This window comes from Hippopotamus amphibius, chromosome 3, assembly GCF_030028045.1.
Source record: "Hippopotamus amphibius kiboko isolate mHipAmp2 chromosome 3, mHipAmp2.hap2, whole genome shotgun sequence".
Classification (NCBI taxonomy): Eukaryota; Metazoa; Chordata; class Mammalia; order Artiodactyla; family Hippopotamidae; genus Hippopotamus; species Hippopotamus amphibius.
The window spans coordinates 67,683,447-67,703,303 of NC_080188.1; the positions used below are offsets into that span (position 1 = coordinate 67,683,447).

General features: G+C 41.8%; 1 protein-coding gene across 1 annotated transcript in view; it reads right to left on the reverse strand.

The window, feature by feature from the left end:
* The window catches only part of TSPAN5 (tetraspanin 5), a 170,889-nt gene extending 151,589 nt beyond the window's left edge, over positions 1 to 19,300 (reverse strand). Inside the window, exon 1 of the mRNA XM_057728809.1 lies at positions 18,852 to 19,300. Within this exon, the coding sequence (XP_057584792.1) occupies positions 18,852 to 18,932 (81 nt within the window). The 5' untranslated portion in view covers positions 18,933 to 19,300. The remainder of the gene's footprint in view (positions 1 to 18,851) is intronic.
* Between the last annotated feature and the right edge of the window lie 557 nt (positions 19,301 to 19,857).

Below are 19,857 nucleotides of genomic sequence, written 5' to 3' on the forward strand. Positions count from 1 at the left end.
AAAGTTCAACAGCTCATAAAACACCATTTGTAACGAAAACTTGTAAGCCTCTAAATATAAATTCAGTTAGAAAATTTGTAATTACAATCAGAATAAATTATATATTAATCATTAAACTTTATAAACATACCTACTTGTATATAACAAATTTTTGCAGGGGGCCCAGATGAATGCTAATCTTATTCCTAAACTAAGAAAATTACTTTAATACAGATGTCCAAGAAGCACACGAGAAGATGCTCGATATGGCTAATTATTAGAGAAATGCAAATCAAAACCACAATCAGGTATCACCTCACACCAGTCAGAATGGCCATCGTGAAAAAGTATACAAAGAATAAATGCTGGAGAGGGTGTGGAGAAAAGGGAACTCTCCTATACTGTTGGTGGGAATGTAAATTGGTGCAGCCACTATAGAGAATAGTATGGAGATTTCTTAAACTAAAAATAGAACTACCATATGATCCTGCAATCCTCCTCCTGGGCATATATCCAGAGAAAACTCTAATTTGAAAAGATACATGCAGACCAATGTTCATAGCAGCACTATTTGCAATAGCCAATACATGGAATAAACCTAAGTGTCCGTCAACAGATGAGAGGATAAAGAAAATGTGGTATTTGTATACAATGGAATATTACTCAGCCACAAGAGAGAATTAAATAATGCCATTTGCAGCAACACGGATGGACCTAGAGATTATCATACTAAGTGAAGTAAGACAGAGAAAGACAAATATCATATCACTTATATGTGGAATCTAAAAAAATGATACAAATGAACTTATTTACAAAACAGAATCAGACTCACAGGCACAGAAAACAAACTTACGGCTACCAGAAGGGATGCGGGGAGTGGGGAGAATAAATTAGGATTCTGGGATTAACAGATACAGACTACTATATATAAAACAGATAAACAACAAGGACCTACTGTATAGCACTGGGAATTATATTCAGTATCTCGTAATAACCTATAATGGAAAAAAATCTGAAAAAGGATAGATATGTGTCAATATATATATATATAACTGAATCACTTGCACACCTGAAACAACTTTTTAAATTAACTATAGTTCAATTAAAAAATGGTTATTAAAAAAAGAAAATTACTTTAGGTTCAATTAACTTATTTCAATTAATAATTACTGCATGCCTGCTATATTTTAGGCATTTTTCCAGGCATATTTCTATTATTAGCATTATTATTTTATCGGAAATGTAATATTCTGCATACACTATCATTAAAAAAAAAACAGGTAGGTTCGTGGCCTCAAAATGACCCTCTAGGCAAGATATGAGAAATGCTGGCATTTGTGATAAAGAAACAGAGGGCTGATCAGGTCATGCCAGCAGTGGACATGGTGAACAGCTGCAGCTAAACGTGAGAAGTCAGGGTCCAGGAGGCAGGGGAATGGAGCAGCTGCCCTGGCTAGAAAGCTGAATTCTCAGATAGGTCCAGTTGCCAAAGGAAAGCATGGAGGTACAATCTCCTTCAGTAGGGGAAGCACCAAGGAAACAAAGTTTGGCGTGAGAGAAAAGAGCTGCTACTACACAGACAGCGCTTCCCTAACAAAGAAAGCTTCCCTAACAAAGAAAGTTGCAGTTCCAGGACTCTGGCAACACCTTTCCCAGAGGAGATAATAAATCAAAAGCCTGCACCTGTCCCTAGCAGTCACCTATTCCACACCTGATTCCAAGGTCAGCAGTTACGGAGAGCTCATCCCCCCCTCAGGCTTTGCCTGTGCATCCTCTCATTGAATCTTTACCATTATCCTAGAGGTAGGCATTACTGTTAGCCGCTTTTTGATCAAAAGAGACAGTGCAGAATGATGACATAACTGTTCACGGTCACATAGATGGAAAGTGCCAAGGCCAATGTTTGAACCCAAGTAGCTTCACTCTTAACCACGATCTTAAACACTGCAATATTCTCTGCCTAGCTTGGTGGGGGAGGGGCAGGGAAGGTTGGAGGGATAGAAATAAAGAGTAAACGTACTTTTTTTTTTTAATATCACCTCATACTATCTGGAGCACATCAGTGCAAAACAAATAACAAATCCCATGGGTATCTGAGTTCAGAAAAAAAAAATCCAAATAGGACACATGTGAATTCATATGTTAAATTTATTACCACAGACTCTTCCAACACCTAATAGCTTGTTTAAATGAAATATGAACAATATGAGAGATGACAAAGAATTTCAGATAATACCTATGCCATCAAGCTTAATCTATTCAATATCCAACTTTATGTGCAATTTAACTGGAAGCCTTTGCGTCTCTGCTAACTTAAAAGTCACATATGGAATCCATATGAAGCAGGAGTTTTTAAGTCTGCTCATTCCAAAGCGCAAGAGTAATGCATAATAAATAACCTGAATACTTACTTAACATAAGCAAGGTTGATGTTAATCAAAATGACTGCGCAAAAACTGTTTAGTAGAACCAAACGGTCAAAGCACTGGAACTTGGAAACTTGGGCTATTCAGCCAGCACACAGCCTACAGGCCAAATGCCGACTTCATCCTCATTCAATGCGTAAATGGTACCTTCTCCGGCGTCCTCAGCACGACATCAAATCCTCCAGGACAGCCACCATCGCCTCTGCACGCTCTTCCCACGCAGCGAGGGCGGGAATCGCGGAGCCGCGCGGAGCCCACGGAGACGCTCAGCGCCCAGAGTACCAGCTGTCCTCCCTTTATAAATTGGGGGCTTTGCCGAAAAGTTTGTAAGGGGAAAAAAGAAAAAAAAGGATTCCACTCTTAAGAGGGGAAAAAAGGTGAGGATGGAGAGTGAAAACTAGAGGCCTGATTTTTCAGCTCCGTTTCAATATGTCTTGAGATTATGTAATCAAGAATGCAAAAGGCTACAAGCAGCTCATGAAGCTTAATACCAAAAAAGCAAATAACCCAATCCACAAATGGGCAGAAGACCTAAACAGACATTTCTCCAAAGAAGACATACAGATGGCCAACAAACACATGAAAAGATGCTCAACATCACTCATCATCAGAGAAATGCAAGTCAAAGCCACAATGAGGTATCACCTCACACCAGTCAGAATGGCCATCATCACAAAATCTGGAAACAACAAATGTTGGAGAGGCTGTGGAGAAAAGGGAACTCTCCTGCACTGTTGGTGGGATTGTAAGTTGGTACAGCCACTATGGAAAACAGTTTGGAGGTTCCTTAAAAAACTACAAATAGAACTATCATATGATCCAGTAATCCCACTACTGGGCATATACCCAAAGAAAACCATAATCCCAAAGGAAACTTGTACCATAATGTTTATTGCAGCACTATTTACAATAGCCAGGACATGGAAGCAACCGAAATGCCCATCGACAAATGAATGGATAAAGAAGATGTGGCATATATACACAATGGAATATTACTCAGCTATAAAAAGGAATGAGATGGAGCTATATGTAATGAGGTGGACATAACTACAGTCTGTCATACAGAGTGAAGTAAGTCAGAAAGAGAAGGACAAATATTGTATGCTAACTCACATATACGGAATCTAAAAATGGTACTGATGAACTCAGTGACAAGAACAAGGATGCAGATACAGAGAATGGACTGGAGAACTCGAGGTATGGGAGGGGGCGGGGGGTGAAGGGGAAACTGAGACGAAGCGAGAGAATAGCACAGACATATATATACTACCAACTGTAAAATAGATAGTGGGAAGTTGTTGTATAACAAAGGGAGTCCAACTTGAGGATGGAAGATGCCTTAGAGGACTGGGGCGGGGAGGGTGGGGGGGACTCGAGGTGGGGGGAGTCAAGGAAGGGAGGGAATACAGGGATATGTGTATAAAAACAGATGATTGAACTTGATGTACCCCCAAAAAAATAATAAAAATAAAAAATAAATAAATAACAACAACAACAAAAAAAGAATGCAAAAGGCCAATTAAAGGATAGTTCCCATACCTGAGCACTAAAAAGACTTGCCAAAGAACACTCAGTTAAATATTTGCACAGCCACTCCTGTTCAAAATAATTCCAACCTTCTGTGCTTTCATCGCAGGTTAACCTTTTTAAAGAGTGAGAAAGAGATTTAGTTGCCCCCAAAGCAAAAAGCCCTATATTCTCAGTTCTGGAATTAAATTCACAGAAAAGGGAGGGGGCGGGGATGGGGATGGGATTCAATAGAAAGGATGCTTGAAATTAAAAAACTGCATTCTGAAAGGTTCTTAGCAATAATTAATGATCTGTTAGTGCCTCCAGGTAGTCTGTAGTAATTTCCTAGTTCAAAAGAGCTTATTTTCTAGTCCTCATCTAAGAATCAAAAAAGCAAGAATAGTGTTTTTTCCTGCTTCCATCTTAGGTACTAAGACTTATCTTTGGTTTTTATTTTTAACTTGAAAAAAAAAAGTTCCACTTAGATTGAATATTTATAGGATACTGTGTAATAAGGAAATTTTAATCTTTTATCACAAATAAAATTGCTTGGAGGTCACATGGCCATTTAGATAGTTTCTCTTTCTTTATCCAAAGAAAGCATATATCTACTTAAAAAAAAAATCCAAGGACATAAATCAACATTTAATATGCATAAAGGATATACACTGATAATATATATTTTAAAAATCCAAGGATATAGATCAATTTTAAATGGAATATACATACTTCAAAAAATATAACAGATATTTCAGCCCTCTTTTTAGTGAAATCAATCCTTTCATTTCTAAAATATTGACTTTATATCTTAACAAAAGATGAATGGGTAAAACATTATTTTCAAACTTTTATACAACTGTTTCAGACCCTCACTGGAGAGCAACTTTAAAACTCTCAAAGCATACAGTAAGAATATTAGGGATTATTAAATCTTTTCAGTCTTGCAAAAAACTTAAATGCCACATATAATGATATCATCCAGCCACCTCTTCATTCAATTTATTCTTTCAAAAGCCAATAGCCAAAGCTAAAAAGAACTGGTACCAAAAAAAACACCACTTTCCCTAGGATTCCAATTATGAGATTAGGGAAAAAAAATACTAAGTAGCATTTCTCACATGAGTTGCCATGTGGGCAGAGCAGTTGCTGTCCATCCTTGAATAAGCAAGCACCAACAATGAAACAGGTGTTCAGAAAGTTCCCAGCTACATTTTTCTGTCTAAGAAAAGGTCATGTTGAAAAACATTTAAAGCTAAGAGCCTGGGTTTTGGGGTTTTTTGTTTTTCAGTTACTTAACACTATAACTCCTTTCTTTAAAAGTACAGGGTTTTTCAAACGCCTAAAGCAGATTCATTGATTTTTTTTCGTTGTGTGAAACTGATGTTTATTCACAGGTATTTGTTCTGTATGTTGAAACACTTATTGTAAATGCTGTCCTGAGGGGGGAAATACTGGTAAAGTCAGAAGAAATGCTTAAAAGCTAGTGATGGAAAATCACATTTTTTCCTTTACAAAGTTAGGTGACGCAGTTGGCAAAACTCAAATCTTTGTAGGTGTACAAAAACTCTAAAATGGGCTTTTTGTTTGTTTATTTTTGGGTGTTCACTGCTCTCAGAACATTTGACTAAGAGTCTCTACTTTTAATATAATTGAACTGAAAGTTATTGGAATGTGGTGAATTTCTTTTCCTTAAAAAAAGGTATATTAATGTTGCTGTATTGTTTTTACAATAGAAAAGTATAAAGAAAGTACCCTATTCTAAAAAAAATGCATCAAATAAATGGATTCATTCCAAATTGAACATAATCAATAGTAACTTGAAGGAAGAGGAGACGGAGGAGTAGAAGAAACCCACTGAGAAAGATTTCCTAAGTATTTCAGGTTGACTTTCTGTTCGCCTGAAATCCAATTTCCCAAAGCATTTTCCCTTTTATACCTAAGATGTACTCAATGGGCCTGCGGTTAGCATCTTTTCAGAAACTTGGGGGTACCCCTCTTTTTTCCCAATAGGAAATAGAACCTGGAGGAGGCAAAAATTTGAACACATCCCCACAATCATTTTACCTCTAGAGAGTCACCCATCTTGCTAATAGGTTTCAGCTTATAAATGCATGTCTTCCTGCAAATTACTTAAAAGCAATGTTCCCCAAAGTGAGATTCCCTGGTGACATGGGGTGCCAGAGGAGACAATTTTAAAATACAGCATTAAATAACCTTGAATAAGAAAGTCATTTCCTTTTCAACTCTCTTAATCCTCTGGTCTAGTCAAGGAGAAAGCCTCCATTTGATCCCAGGATGTTGAATATTTTGTACACTTGTCAACCTCCACTGTAACAAAGGAAAATAAGCCTCCGACTCAGGCCTGCCAGCAGGCACCGATAGCTACCTAGAAGTTAACAAGCCATATTATTGTCATTGCATGCATTTGAGGAGTGATTATTTTCAAGTTTCCTTTTTAAATTGATGTATTTAAGATTTAAAAACGGAGTCGATTGAAAGGGCAAGAGTAAGGCTGACATGGCCTAGATCGTGGCAACTCGAAATGAGATCAGTGGACCAGCAGAACCAGCCTCACCTGGGAGCGTGTTAATGTGCCAGATCTTTGGCCCCTATCACACCTACAGGATCAGAATCTGCATCTTAAACAAGATTCCCATGTGGCTTAAAATTTAAGAAACTCTGGGGTGGCACAAAAGTTTGTCCAAAACCATGCAGGCAGTTTGCAAATGACTGAGCTTTGGGAGTGGCTGCTTTGGCTCATCAGGTGGCCATCCTTCAGACACTCAGCGACACCAGCCAGCAGAAGGCTGGGGACAAGGAGGAAACTCAGTGTTTTCGCCTCCGGGAGTCAAAAACCATCAATGGACTGTGAGGTCAGTGAGTGAATCGAAAGCAGCAGTGCTGGGGGTGTTGCAGGTAAGCCAAAATGACTTTAATATGCTCCTGTAATATCATGCCACATAGATCATCTTTTTTACTAATGGATACTATAGTAAAAATTCTACCTAACCCTCCCCTTCATCCCTCCTCTCCCGCTTCTACAGCTGGGCACCTTCAGCCTGGGAATGAGTGCTCAGGCTCTTTGCACCTACTGAATTAGCATGTCCTGGCCTTTTCTTCCAGAGTTGAGCCCAGTTAGAGAGGGAATTATGCTTGCAAATAGGGCAGCGCAGGTCTTCTGCGTCAGGTGACAGCACTGGAAGCAAAAGAGCACAGCTCTCAGGGCTCCCCAGTAACGCTCCAAAGGAGAAAACAGGCAGTCACTCATTCACCAAGACCAGTGGCCCATTTAGTCAATGATCCAGGTAGTTCGGGCCAAAATTCTACTTCTTCACCAGCTGGAAAGACAGCCAAGGGGAAGGCCTGCATCAGCTGTATCACTGACTCAGTGTTCACCTTCACAACCTAAAGAATGTGTTGGAAATACAGAGTAAAACAATGACCAAAATATGCAGGACTTATGATACCACAAAAGCTACAAATATATACTTACAGCCATCTAGACATTTCCAGAATATCCAGATTTAACAGATTTTAATAAAATGTTTCTATTTCTCCCAGGTGTTAGGCCTGGGAGTCCAACATCAGAGAAACTCAACTTCCCAGGACAAAACACTAATAGGAGACAGTTTGGTTTTGCAAAGAAAATGAAGAACGAAGCTAAGGAGTAAAGAAAAATGGGAAAATTAACAACAAACAATAGACATGAATTCATGGTCTGGTATCCATGATAAGAATTACATGCCATTCATTACAATGAAAAGAACACTGTGAACATTTGTTAGATCTTTTTTTCCTTTAGTTATTTTGGGAATGTACTTATGTAGGCAGAACATTACAAAGAACAAAAAATATATGTTACAGTGTAAGATTATTGTAATGGTTCTGAAAGAAGTCAAGAAAAAAACCACCGAATGAAAGTACGGGTGTTGAGGACAGTAGACTAGTAGCTGCTAAAACCTATTGATTATTCCAAGCAGTTTATACATATTAACTCCTCCAGACCTCATGACTCTGAGACAGGTGTTGGGTCTTAATATTACTGTTAACAACATTAATACTACTACTAAGAATGCCCTTTTGCAGATGAGGAGAGGGAACCCTAAGGTGAGTAGCCTGTCTAATGTCACAAGCCTGCGACCGGAGCTGCGTAAGAATTCAGACATACTCAAAATCCAAACTCCTGAACACTAGACTTCTGCCTGCCTACCACCAGAGCACCAGAATGCCCAACTCAGGATGGACTAACACTAGGACCTACAGAGAATTTTCCTGGAAAGTCAGCGACTGTGGAATCTTCACCAGATGAGGGGCTGGGCTGTATTGACAGCACTGTACCTTAGAACAGGAAAACTGTGGGCATTAAATGCTTCAGGAGTGATTAGAACTACTCACTTGGCAGAGTTAAGTTTTAAGGCTGCTTTGGGGGAAATATTAACAGTTGGGGGAAATTTTTGTTGGAAGTAAAACATTATACTTTGAGAAATGCTTAAGTCAAGTGTTCCTCTTTTATTAGGATGACTTAATTAAGTACAAAGCATTAAAATAGCTGGCCTGAATATTTATTAGAGCACCAGCTGTTCCCTCCAGATTTTTAGAAATTCGAGACTAAGTGCCAAGTATAATTTAGAAAAAAATTTTTCAACAAGTAAAAAGAGCCCTATGTCTTGCAGTACTTATCCAAATAGTAAATAGTAGCTGGAAGAGGTATAGAACATCACTATGCCTTTTCAGTGAGAAGAGCCAAAATGTTTGGCCAACCACTTCCAAATACTATTTTGTTATTGAGGTTGGTGATTACATTACTTAAAAATTATACCTTACATTTCATAATTAACGATCCTTTATGTACAGACACATAATATCACAGTGCTAAGCACAGGGTGTGTACGTCATCCTGGGTGTGTTTGTTTAGGAATGCCAATAGCTAGGCCCCAGTAAAACATCTCAGAGAAGTCATTTCGATTTTTATGCAAAATTTTATTTTTTTCAAAAGATTCCACTTTAGGTGCCCAGCCGTAACTGAATACCTAGTCTTTTAAAATTTATTTCTAACGGGGGTAGATGAAAAGGAAGAAGTTTGGGGGAAAAAAATGAAAAACTTTATTATGCACGCTCAGTGTTCTACATTGAAACTTTTCTTTCCAAAGAAAACTGACAAACATCAGGTTTGGGTCTCCTGTGTTTGCTTTACTGTCAGCTCTCTGTGACAGTGCTGCAAACTTGGATATGAGAGAAGAAACGTCCCTGCTTGGCATGACAGCACAGGGAAGTCAACGAAACTGCCACAGAGGTGCAGAGAGCAACTCCCCTTCTCCCCACCCCCAGACCAGGATACTCAGGCCTGGGGGCACGGGAAGAAGCCTCTGGAAACAGACTGAGAGGAAGGGCACCTTGGGCAGAGAGGCTGGTTTGTGGAGGGGAGGACTGTTCGCTGTCTTGCATGTGTGGTTAGACCTAGTCTGCTGTGCTGAAGTGTGCAGGACAGCAAAGGTAAAAGAACAAAATGTCTGTTTCTTCACTGTTCCTGTCGAATAAATAACTAGCTTCTATCCCTATATGATGCTAATTTTTAGCAAACTAATTGCAGCACATGCAGTTCTCTTTAGCAGAGATTTTCTCATTTTGTTTTTAGAGCTTTCAGGTTTAAAAATAAACTGGCATTTTGGATTAATAAAAAATTCCACGAGGGATAAAATAGGCCACATTTTTTTTTTTTCTTATAAGCAAAGAACACTAACTTCATGTGCTGGTGAAATCAGTCACCCTTTGGTCATAGCCCTATACCACCCACTCCCAGGTCCCCCTGGTGTCCCCTCCAGAGAGTAATGGCAAGAGATGCCACATCTTGCCAAGAAAAACAAGCTAGAGCTTCTCCACCTCAGCTGGGCATCCAAATCACCTGCAGGGATTAAAAACAAACAACAACAAAAAATCCCTGCTAATTCCAGGGCCCCATCCTGGACCTACAAAATCAGATTCCCTGGTGGGAAGACTGAAATTTCCTAACAATTCACTGACTGTGCTGCTGTGTCTACGAAGGGGTGAAATATCAACTAATCCTACAGAAGCCACCCCTCATCAGGCAGAAGGATTTCTTCCTGTGCATGAAGAAAAACCCAAATGAGGAATAAGTTTTTGTAAACATGCCTCAACCTTCAAGATTTAAAATTATCTGAAGGCTAGAATGGTGGTTTTCAATTGTCTAAGCAAGAGACCCCTTTTCTCAAGCAAAACCCTTCATGGTATCTCAAAATATCAAACCTGCTAGCTGAGCTTCTCCAGGGGAAAGAGAGGGCAGAAACCCGACCACTCAGGCCCTGTACACCTCAAGGAAGCCTAGGGCTGCTGGTAGCATGGTTTGAAAACCACTGGGCCAGAATAAGACACTTAAATGTGACAAATATGTAGTACTAAATCTAAATTCAAATAATTAACTGGAGGGTTAGGGCTTCTGATTAGCACTTAGCCTAGGGAGATGGGTTTAGCAGAAGTTCACTTGAAAAAGAGATGAAGGTTTCATTTCACTAGAAATTCAACTTAAGCCAACAATGTTCTCTGGCTGCCAGGAAAAGCATGTGCAGCTTAGCCTGGGTTAATAACTACTATTTGTACTGAGAGATTTAACTTTTAGAAAGCACCTTCACACACATGACCTCACTTAATACCGGATAACAACTCTGCAAGCTATTGGAATTATTTTCGCCATATTTTAGATGAGCAACTGAGGAAATAATGTGTGAGAGTAACTTACTCAAAGCTGAATCCAGGCTTCTGCCTGCTGGCCTAGAGACTTGAGGGGGAGTTCAAGAATAACAACCCACTGCTCTCTGGACGGTAGGAACAGTGTGTGAAAAATGTGTTCCATTCTGGTTGCTATATTAATGGAGGTGTGTCCAAATGGGACCAGAGGCAGAGTACCATAATCAGGGCAAAGAACAACCTGGAAATAGTATATGAAGAAGACATGGAAAAACTAAGAGCCTTTAAAGATGGAAAGCAGAGGGTTTAGGAATGATGACATCATGGCTGTTTTTAAATGATGAAGGTCTGTGCAGAGGGAGATAAGTCTTATATTGTATCACACAAGAGTAACCTAGGCCCTTCCCCTTCTCCTTCTCCTTCCTGAAAAATTCAGTCCTAAAGCCATGAGTGGGGACACGGGAAGGTAAGCCTTTGTGCAGGAACAGGTATGGGGAGGGATGTGGAAGCCAAGAGCAAGGTATCAGAGAAAGGTGTTGACAGTGAGATGTAGGTTGTGGCACGGCATGTTGGAGCAAAAGCAGGTAGGGAGGGCAAGCATGTGAAGGTGAGGAGCGGCAGTGGAAGACTGACTACATAAGGGGAGATTTAATCAAACAAGTAAATTGCTAAGAACAATGGCAGCCAGGATTCTTACTGTCAAAGAAGGTAGTTATAAATATGGAAAAGGAAAAACTTAAACCCTGTGATGTCAGATAGGGATTTGAGATACCAGTGAAAACTCATGGTTTTCCAAATATATAGCTAGATGTAGAAATGCAGATGTAAACATGTGCACGTGCACATATGTATATATACACACACATATTCTACAGTCCTGTCCACTAAGAGGCCCCAGGGGTGGTGATAGCCTCAAAGCAATGAGCACACTTGGCAACCAGGTCTTGGCATCTAAATATCATGCTCTACGCAAAGGAACCAGGGCTCCTTGGAGAAATGGCTGATACAAACAATGACACCAGTAAATTACAAGATAAGCTTGAAACACCTTGTTCTGCCGGAAAGCAAAGAAGTGCTCAAAGAATGATGGGAGTTAACAGGCAAGAAAAGCTTGCCACTGACTGCCAAACCTGGAACCAATGGGAACATCAAACTAAGTAATGAGAGTAAGAGTTTAATTAAAACATACGGGCAAAAAAGAGACCAAAAGTTCTTACTGATGTTAAATAATTCATTGAAATTTTGATGAGAAGTAGGCTACTTAATACATAATTTTACAATAACTTACCACAAAATATGTATAAATTCCAAAAGGAAAAAGAGTCACTTTACGGTGGAGAAACATGGCAGACAACACTTTAATCAAGGGACTATCATCAGTAATGGAACAAACAAACAGAAATCAGTGCCCCTTGATGGACGCGCGGAGAGGAACACAGCACCATTTCTGTAATTCCCCTGCCAAGGATGCACAGCATGAATCTGAGAATGAGAAAATGGCAGACCAACTCAAACTGAGGGACATTCTACAAAATGACTAGTTTAAAATCTTCAAAAGTATTAAGAACCTGACAGTGAAAGACTGAGACTAAAAAGATCCAATTAAATACAATGTGTCTCCTGAATTGAATTCCTTTGCTTTAGAAGACATGATCGCAACCACTCGGGAAGTTGAATGAGATCTAAGATTTAGATGGTGGTAATGTATCTGTGGTAATTCCCTGGCTCTGATGCCTACACCATGGTTATCTAGGAGAACATCCTAGAATATGTACACTGAAGCCATCATACTGGCAACTTTTTCTCAAACTATTCAGGCTAAAAACAAATTGTACCACTTGCAATTTCTCTGCAGGTATGAGTCTGTTTCAAAATAGAAATTAAAAATCAACAACAGGGGGACTTCCCTGGTAGTGCAGTGGTTAAGAATCCACCTGCCAATGCAGGGAACACAGGTTCAATCCCTGGTCCGGGAAGATCCCACATGCTGCGGAGCAACTAGCCCATGAGCCACAATTACTGAGCCTGCAGTCTAGAGCCCTCAAGCCACAACTACTGAAGTCCTCAAGCCTAGCGCCTGTGCTCCCATGCTCCTCAACAAGAGAAGCCACCACAATGAGAAGCCCATGCCCTGCAATGAAGAGTAGCCCCCACTAGTGGCAACTAGAGGAAGCCTGCACGCAGCAACAAAGACCCAACGCAGCCAAAAATAATTTTTAAAAATCAACAACAGTATATTAGGAAGATGGAAGTGCCAAAGGAAACGATTACATCTAGTTTGCAAGAAAGATGAAACTCTTGAATGATTGAAGTGGTCCCCAAACAGATCCATCCTAAGGAGACTTGTCAGGATGTTGCAGAGAAAATGCCTCACTGAATAGTAAGTTAGAGATGATGCCTATATACTCTCCAATGATTTTGTAAGTCATTCATTCAATAAACATTTTTTAAACACCTACTGTGTTTCAGACAATATGCTAGACACTGAGCTTATGAAAATAACTGAGAGACAGTCCCTGCAGTTGGAGCCCTTATTTTCTAGTGAAGCATGATGATTCAGAAATCTGAAATTAGAATTTTAAGACAGTCATCAGTGTTACATATAGAAAGAAGCATGTGACTCAAGAACGCTGTCTTTAATATTCCATTTTTCATTTATGAATTTTCAACAGACTACACAATAGTTTATTATATACTCTTTAACAACATTTTCATCCTAACTTTTTTGGGCTTGTGGGTGGTATTAATTGAGGCTTATGCAAAAATTACCACTTTTCAATTATGAACAGATGTAAATGACTTGATGTTTTATTTTAGAATAACAAGCATCTTCTAAAAATAAGTTTCAAATGAGAAGCTAGGGCTGTAGTCATTGCAAGAGATTTAATACTCCAAAAGGGGACCCTGCTATGTTCTTCAAAAGCCACTCCGTGTCTCTGTTCTCCAGTTTCTACATCTGTCACAAAGATGTCCTAATATGCTTGTAAGATGCTTTGAGATGCTTAGAAGAAAGACATCGTAATTATAAAGCTCTGTTAAAATACAGGTTACTTTCACCTTTCGCCAGGAACTAACTACCACGTATTAAGACAGAGTGATCCATCTAAATGAGCTCACCCTGGCAATTTTATGGTGGGTGAAACATTATTTGGTTTTCCAACTTTTCCCCTTGGCTTCATTTCAATCTTCCAGGCATATCATCAAGTGAGAATGCTTCAGTGCCTTCTCACTGACCCAAGAGTGAGAGGCCAGACCAAGCAAGTCAGGATTCAATTACTTTCCCCACTGAGGTCTATACACCCTTCTTACACTTTTCCCATTTGACACTTTCATAACCATATTTAGCTTTCTTCCTACCATCTCCCTGTAATTCAAAAGGCAATTTAGACTCCCATATGGTTGCCATCGAAGCTAACAGATGTCTAGCAAATTAAAACAAAAATTATGACTTATAAACTGCTGATGTATCATCATTCCAGAACATCTTACAATTTATAGTGAATCATAAGATAAGACTTCCTACTTATGCCCCCTGCAAGTTTCCCTAAATCTCTCTCCTGTCTGAATTTAAGCCCTGTGGAAACAAATTAGATGCAACATTCTGCCATCAAACCTGGATAAACCTCCATTTAAAGACACAATGTAATATTTGCAAGCACATCAAAGAGAAATTTGGCCTCAAGGATCCAAGGCTTTCTAATCTTTGTACAGCAAAGAGAAGAGAAAAATGACTTGCTTCTCCCAAGTCATTCAAGGCTTCCACTGATCCACAGAGCTTTTTTCAAATAAGTGATGATCAAATCTACTGAATCTATTCACCTCATCTCCTTGGCAGGTATTAAGAGGAGCATCATTACCTGGTAATAATGATGCCAAAGTACCAGGCTAAGGTATTCTAGAAGTTCCATAGCCAGGATGGAACTAGTATGAAATCTGGAGACAATGACACAGACCATATTCACCGTTTGTTAAATACTGAGACACTGTGCTTGGTAATATCTTATCTGATTGTATCCTTGGATCTATATCTCTATTGGATAATGTTATCTTTTCTTTATAAACAAAATTAAGGCTCAATGCAGCAGACTGTATTTTTCCAAAGATGGCCACAACCCATATGACCCTGACACTTGTTGGACAAAAGAGGGAATTTCCTTCTTCAGCCCTTTGAAATTGAGCAGGTTCCACGCATGCTTAAACCAGTGGAATAGATGAAAGTGACACTAGGCCAGTGCAGGAGTAGCCTTCGTTGGCTGGAAGTTTGTTCTTCCAGTCTCAGAGACAGGAAGAAGCCACATTTGGATGCTCTAGCCAACAACGCTGCCTGAGGTATCAGCAAGCATTAACTGCCAGTCATGTGAGGGTACCATCTTGGGTATACCACCCCAACTGCAACCTAAACACATCCCACTGCAACTGCATGGGTGATTCCAAGTGCAAATCATCCCAGATGAGCCTCGTCAAATCACAGAACTGTCAGGTATAATAAAATTTTATTTTAAACCACTAAGTCTGGGGGTTGTTTGTTATGTACCAGTAGATAATCAGAATACTGAGATCAATTTACTTGCCTAGGAACAATAAGAAACTAAAAAGGCCCTCCAGAGAAAAATATCTATTAATGGTGGATGATGGGATGTGGGGGTTCAGTACCTAAAAGAAGCAACTTTAAAACAAAAGCGCCCCTTCTTTTCCCTCCCCCACCCCAGAGCAGCCTCAGGGTTTTCCAAGAAATGTCCTAATACGGTGACACCCTCAATAAAATCAATTCCCTTCTGGCTTGAGTTCTTCCAATATAAAATAGGGAAAATAAGATCCCCCCCTGCCCCTGCCCCGTGATAACTAATGAAAAAGGAATCTGTGCAAGATGTTGACTTTGTTCCTCAGAATATCATTACAACTATTATATAAAAGGATTCGGATTTTACACATGAAACTGGAACTCTAATAATAAAAAATACATTTAATGACTCACAGGACTACATTTGAGATTCACAGTGGGGACTGAAAAGTATGCATATTACACCAATAAGTGAATCAGCCAAGAAGAAATTAGGGAAAGATTTTTTTTTCTAATGAAAGGATCTTTGAAGAAAAAAAAATAAAGTAAGAAAAGTGATCTTCAGACAAGTTTCAGTAAGAGAAAAAGTCTGTAATTTAACAAGCGTCTCAGTATATGCTACTTTCATTATATATTAGTGCCCATTTCTTGCATTTTTCTTCCCCAGCATATTGGAACTCAAAAGACCCATTCTTTCTTCAGAACTAGAAAGACCCTTACAACTTGTCCAACTCTTCATTTTTTTTAATACCTTAGCAGACCAATGTTTTATTTTTATTTTTTATTTTTTTGCCACCCGGCATGCAGGATCTTCGTTCTGCAACCAGGGATAAAGCCACGCCCCTTGCAGTGGAAGCGCGCAGTCTTAACCACTGGACTGCCAGGGAAGTCCCTAACTCTTCATTTTAACCGCTGAGAAACTGAGGCTCAGAGCAGTTAACTGAGAACTGAGACGTCAAACTACTCATTGGTAAGAGAACCAGACACTTAGTCTGGGGCCACCATATTCAATTTTTATTTTACCAGAACTTTCCCTCAAAATGTCTTCAAAGTTTTTAATTTTTTTTTTCTAGAATTTCACAATGTGAAAAGGAAAGATTAGGAAGCCATGCTCTCTGTTATCAATGTCTTCTTCATAACTGTGTAAGAGCAGCCTGAGTCTGCTGTGTCTGGCAGTCACAGATAGGATGGCAACTGTGGAGAACAGAGGTGTGCAACTTCACAGATGCAGGTTGCCAGTTCCTGACCCCAGTTCCTCAGTCACTAACATCTTAGTCTGAATTACTATGATCAACTATCATGGCTACCTTCTTGCTGATCCCCACTCTAGAGACCAGGGCACTGAAAACTCAGAGATTCCAAATGGGGTAATTTTGAAGCAGACAGCAGGATAGGAAAGGTATGAGGGGGTATATGAGTGGAAGGCTTTAGGCACAGAAAGGAGGGACAAGGGGTGTAGAAAGCAGAGTAAGAGAAGGGCCCTTCGAAAAAGGCATCTACATAACAGTTCTGCCTGGGGCAGCTGGTGTAGTTCCACAGCCTACATCTCTTTTCAGGCTTCCCATAAAACTTCCCCCAAGAGATGAAGACCTTCAACATCAGACTCTCTTCTGGAACTCTCTATGCAAGCACTCTGCAATTCTTTGAAGCTCTCCACAATTCCAGAGGTTTTGCTACAACCTAATCCACAGAAAATACTAAATGTGCCTCTGTACACGCTACAAAATTACACCAAACTGGCAGAGAAACAGGCCCAAATCCCTTTATTTCTTTTCTGCCTCCTGCTATGAAATTGCAGAGAAAGCCCCTGGGTGCTTTTTGTTGCCTGGTAGTTGAAATGTGCAACTTTTGGAAGTGTTCAACTAAAATCAAGAGGCTTGGACTCACTACCCCAACAAAATCCAGTCCCAGTTTGGTAGTCCTGACTCTCAAAGTCATGAAAGTTTCAAGTTCAGATAAAATCAAAACGTCTCACCCAGAAATGTGACTTAAACATTTCCAACAAGGGTTGAAAAAAAGGAAGCAAAGAAAGAAAATAATTTCTTCTTTCTATATTTATAGCAGTGTTTGCCTGCAGGAAGGGGGGGGGGTGACTTTTAACAGGAATCATATTCAATCCCTGGCAAAAAAAAAAAGCCTGTGAAAGACTAGCTCTGATATTTATTCACGTGTCCCCCCCCCATTATCAGTCCTAAGGCCAGATGACATGCTGACACACAGAGTGGTCTCCAATCCCTTCCATTTCCTTTTGCTAAACATGCATCAGCAATGCAAGATACTCCACAAAAAACAGAAAATAAAAATAAAACAGCCTAGTAAATGTGTGGTAGAAAAAAGAAGCCTATAAAGAGCTGTATTGACAACTATTCTCATCGATGTATGTGTTCACAGCAAATGACCAAAATTAAAGGAGAATCAAAATAAATACACCCTGTGTTCAGACTGCTGTGAATTATTATTGATCCCACCATCGGATTATTGTGTATCTCACACTGAACCTACACTGAACAGCAACTTGGAGAACCCCCCCCCCCAGACAGCCACCATCTTTACTTTTCCCGGGGGGAAGAGTGTACGGTGGGAGGAGTGCCCAGTAAGGAAGAGGATGGGATGGCATGGGATGGGATGGCATGGGATGGGGAGGAAAAATAACACGGTTCTTGAACAACGTTTTCCCCTTGTCCTAGTGAACTCTTTGTCTGGTTGCTGAACATATTTGTGAGATCAAGGAAAAGAATTCAAACAAAACAAAAGAGTAGGCATCCCAGCCTAATTACAATAGGTGCCCAGCACATTGTAGTGCCAGCAGAGCATGGTTTGACTCTTTCGTTCAAGCATTTGCTCTCTCGGTACCCCCATAAAACATGTCTCGTATACCTTCTCTTCTGCATTTCTCCAAGGTTTCCCCCAAACGGCCCGCTCTAGGTCACTCCTCAGAAAAGGAGGATGTGAGGCACGAACACACTAAAACATATGTTGAGGGTGACTTGTTATTATCCTGACAATAACACGCAGAGAGAAATAAATCCCTGCACCCCACACACCCGCTAGTCAGTCCACTATGCAAAAGGAGCGCTTTCCAGAAGAAGGGGAAGAGCGTGCAGGAAGCGTTATTTACGTGCACATTACAGAAGCATATACCACCGCATCTGCATCCTACACAAAGCCCGAGATGGTGCAAGAAGATACACGCTGAGCGTGGCACAGACCAGCCGCGGCAACACGGAGCCAAGCCCTCGTCCAATCAGATCCTTGTTAGAAGGTGGACCTCAGGGTCTGCTCTGCCCGATTAGCCTTCCCTATTATGACACCACGCTCTGCCCAACATCCACATCCCACCGGGAGCAAATCTCATTCGAGCGGTTGCTCATTTCTCAAACTGCCGAGCCCTTTCTTTCATCTGCATCCACGCTATTCGTCCCTTAAAAAGCCACCCCAAGGCCTGGGTGCCCCCTTTCCGGCTGGGTTTTTCTTTTTACCTCTTCGCGTTCCTAGAAAGGATTAAATGTTTATCTCTCCAACGCGCAGGCTGAAAAGGCGGAAGGCAAATGCCTCCCCGTGCTTCGGCAAGCGCCCGAGGGGCTGCGAAAAGTAAAGGCAGAGAGCAACGTGGGGGAAATCGTCGCGAATCGATCGGCCACGATAGTTGAAATCCCAGGAGCGCTCCAACTTACCCAAAATATGACATTGAAGCCAAATATGAAATATTTGATGCAACAACTGACTTCAGGACCCTTGTAATGCTTCCCGGACATCCTCTGGGTTCATGAAGACACTTGCCCCGGCAGCCCGAGTTTGGAGCCCCGGAGCACCGTTGCTCGGAGCAGCCCGGCGGGGAGCTGGGGCTCAGGGACGCCGCTCGGGGCCGCGGCGCGGCAGCCGGGGCTGAGCAGCGCAGGGACGGAGCGGCGGAGAGCGGCTCCCGCACCTCCAGCCCCTCGCGCGCCGAGGCCGCCGGAGCCGGAGGGGCCGCGAGCGGGCTGGGAAGCGCGCGCCGCAAGCCCCGAGCTTCGCTGAAGCTGGTCCCGAGCACAAGGCGAGCTCCCGAGCCCGTCCGCCAGACGATCTGTCCGTCGGTCAGTCTCCGGGCAAACGCGGCCACAGGAGATGCTGGAGGAGACGCTACTTGCCCGCCTGCCCGCTTGCGAGCTCCCTCCCACCCCTCGCTCCGCCCGCCGATCGCTCCGCCCGCGCCGCCCGCAGCTCCGCCCGCCTCCCGCCGCCGGAGCCTCGGCGAGGTGCGCGCGCGCACAGGCTCGGGCGCTCCCGGGCGGCCGTGGCACAACGTAGCCGCGCCGCCCCCTCCTCCCAGCTCTCTCCGCTCCTCCCGCTCCCTTTATCCCCGCCCCTTCTCAGGCCAGCCCCGAGCGCTGCAGACCCCCGAGTACTGCAGCGGTGTAGGTAGGGAGGATGGCAGGCCGAAGGGAGAAGTGTGGGTGCCCGGAGAGCGCGCCCATGGGGAGCGCGCCCATTGGGAGCAGCCTGGAGGGGAGACTGGGGTTGATGAGCAGCGGGTCCCTCTCTGCCACCGGCAGCAGCAGCCAGCTTCTGGAGGGACGCGGGGGAAAGGGTCGCTTCGGGGCGAGAAAGGGCTGGGTGAGTAGGGATCCTGAGTGAGAATCCCCCGCGACCCCCGGACGAGCCTCCTTCTGGGTGTAGCCGTTCTCACGCCCCCTGATC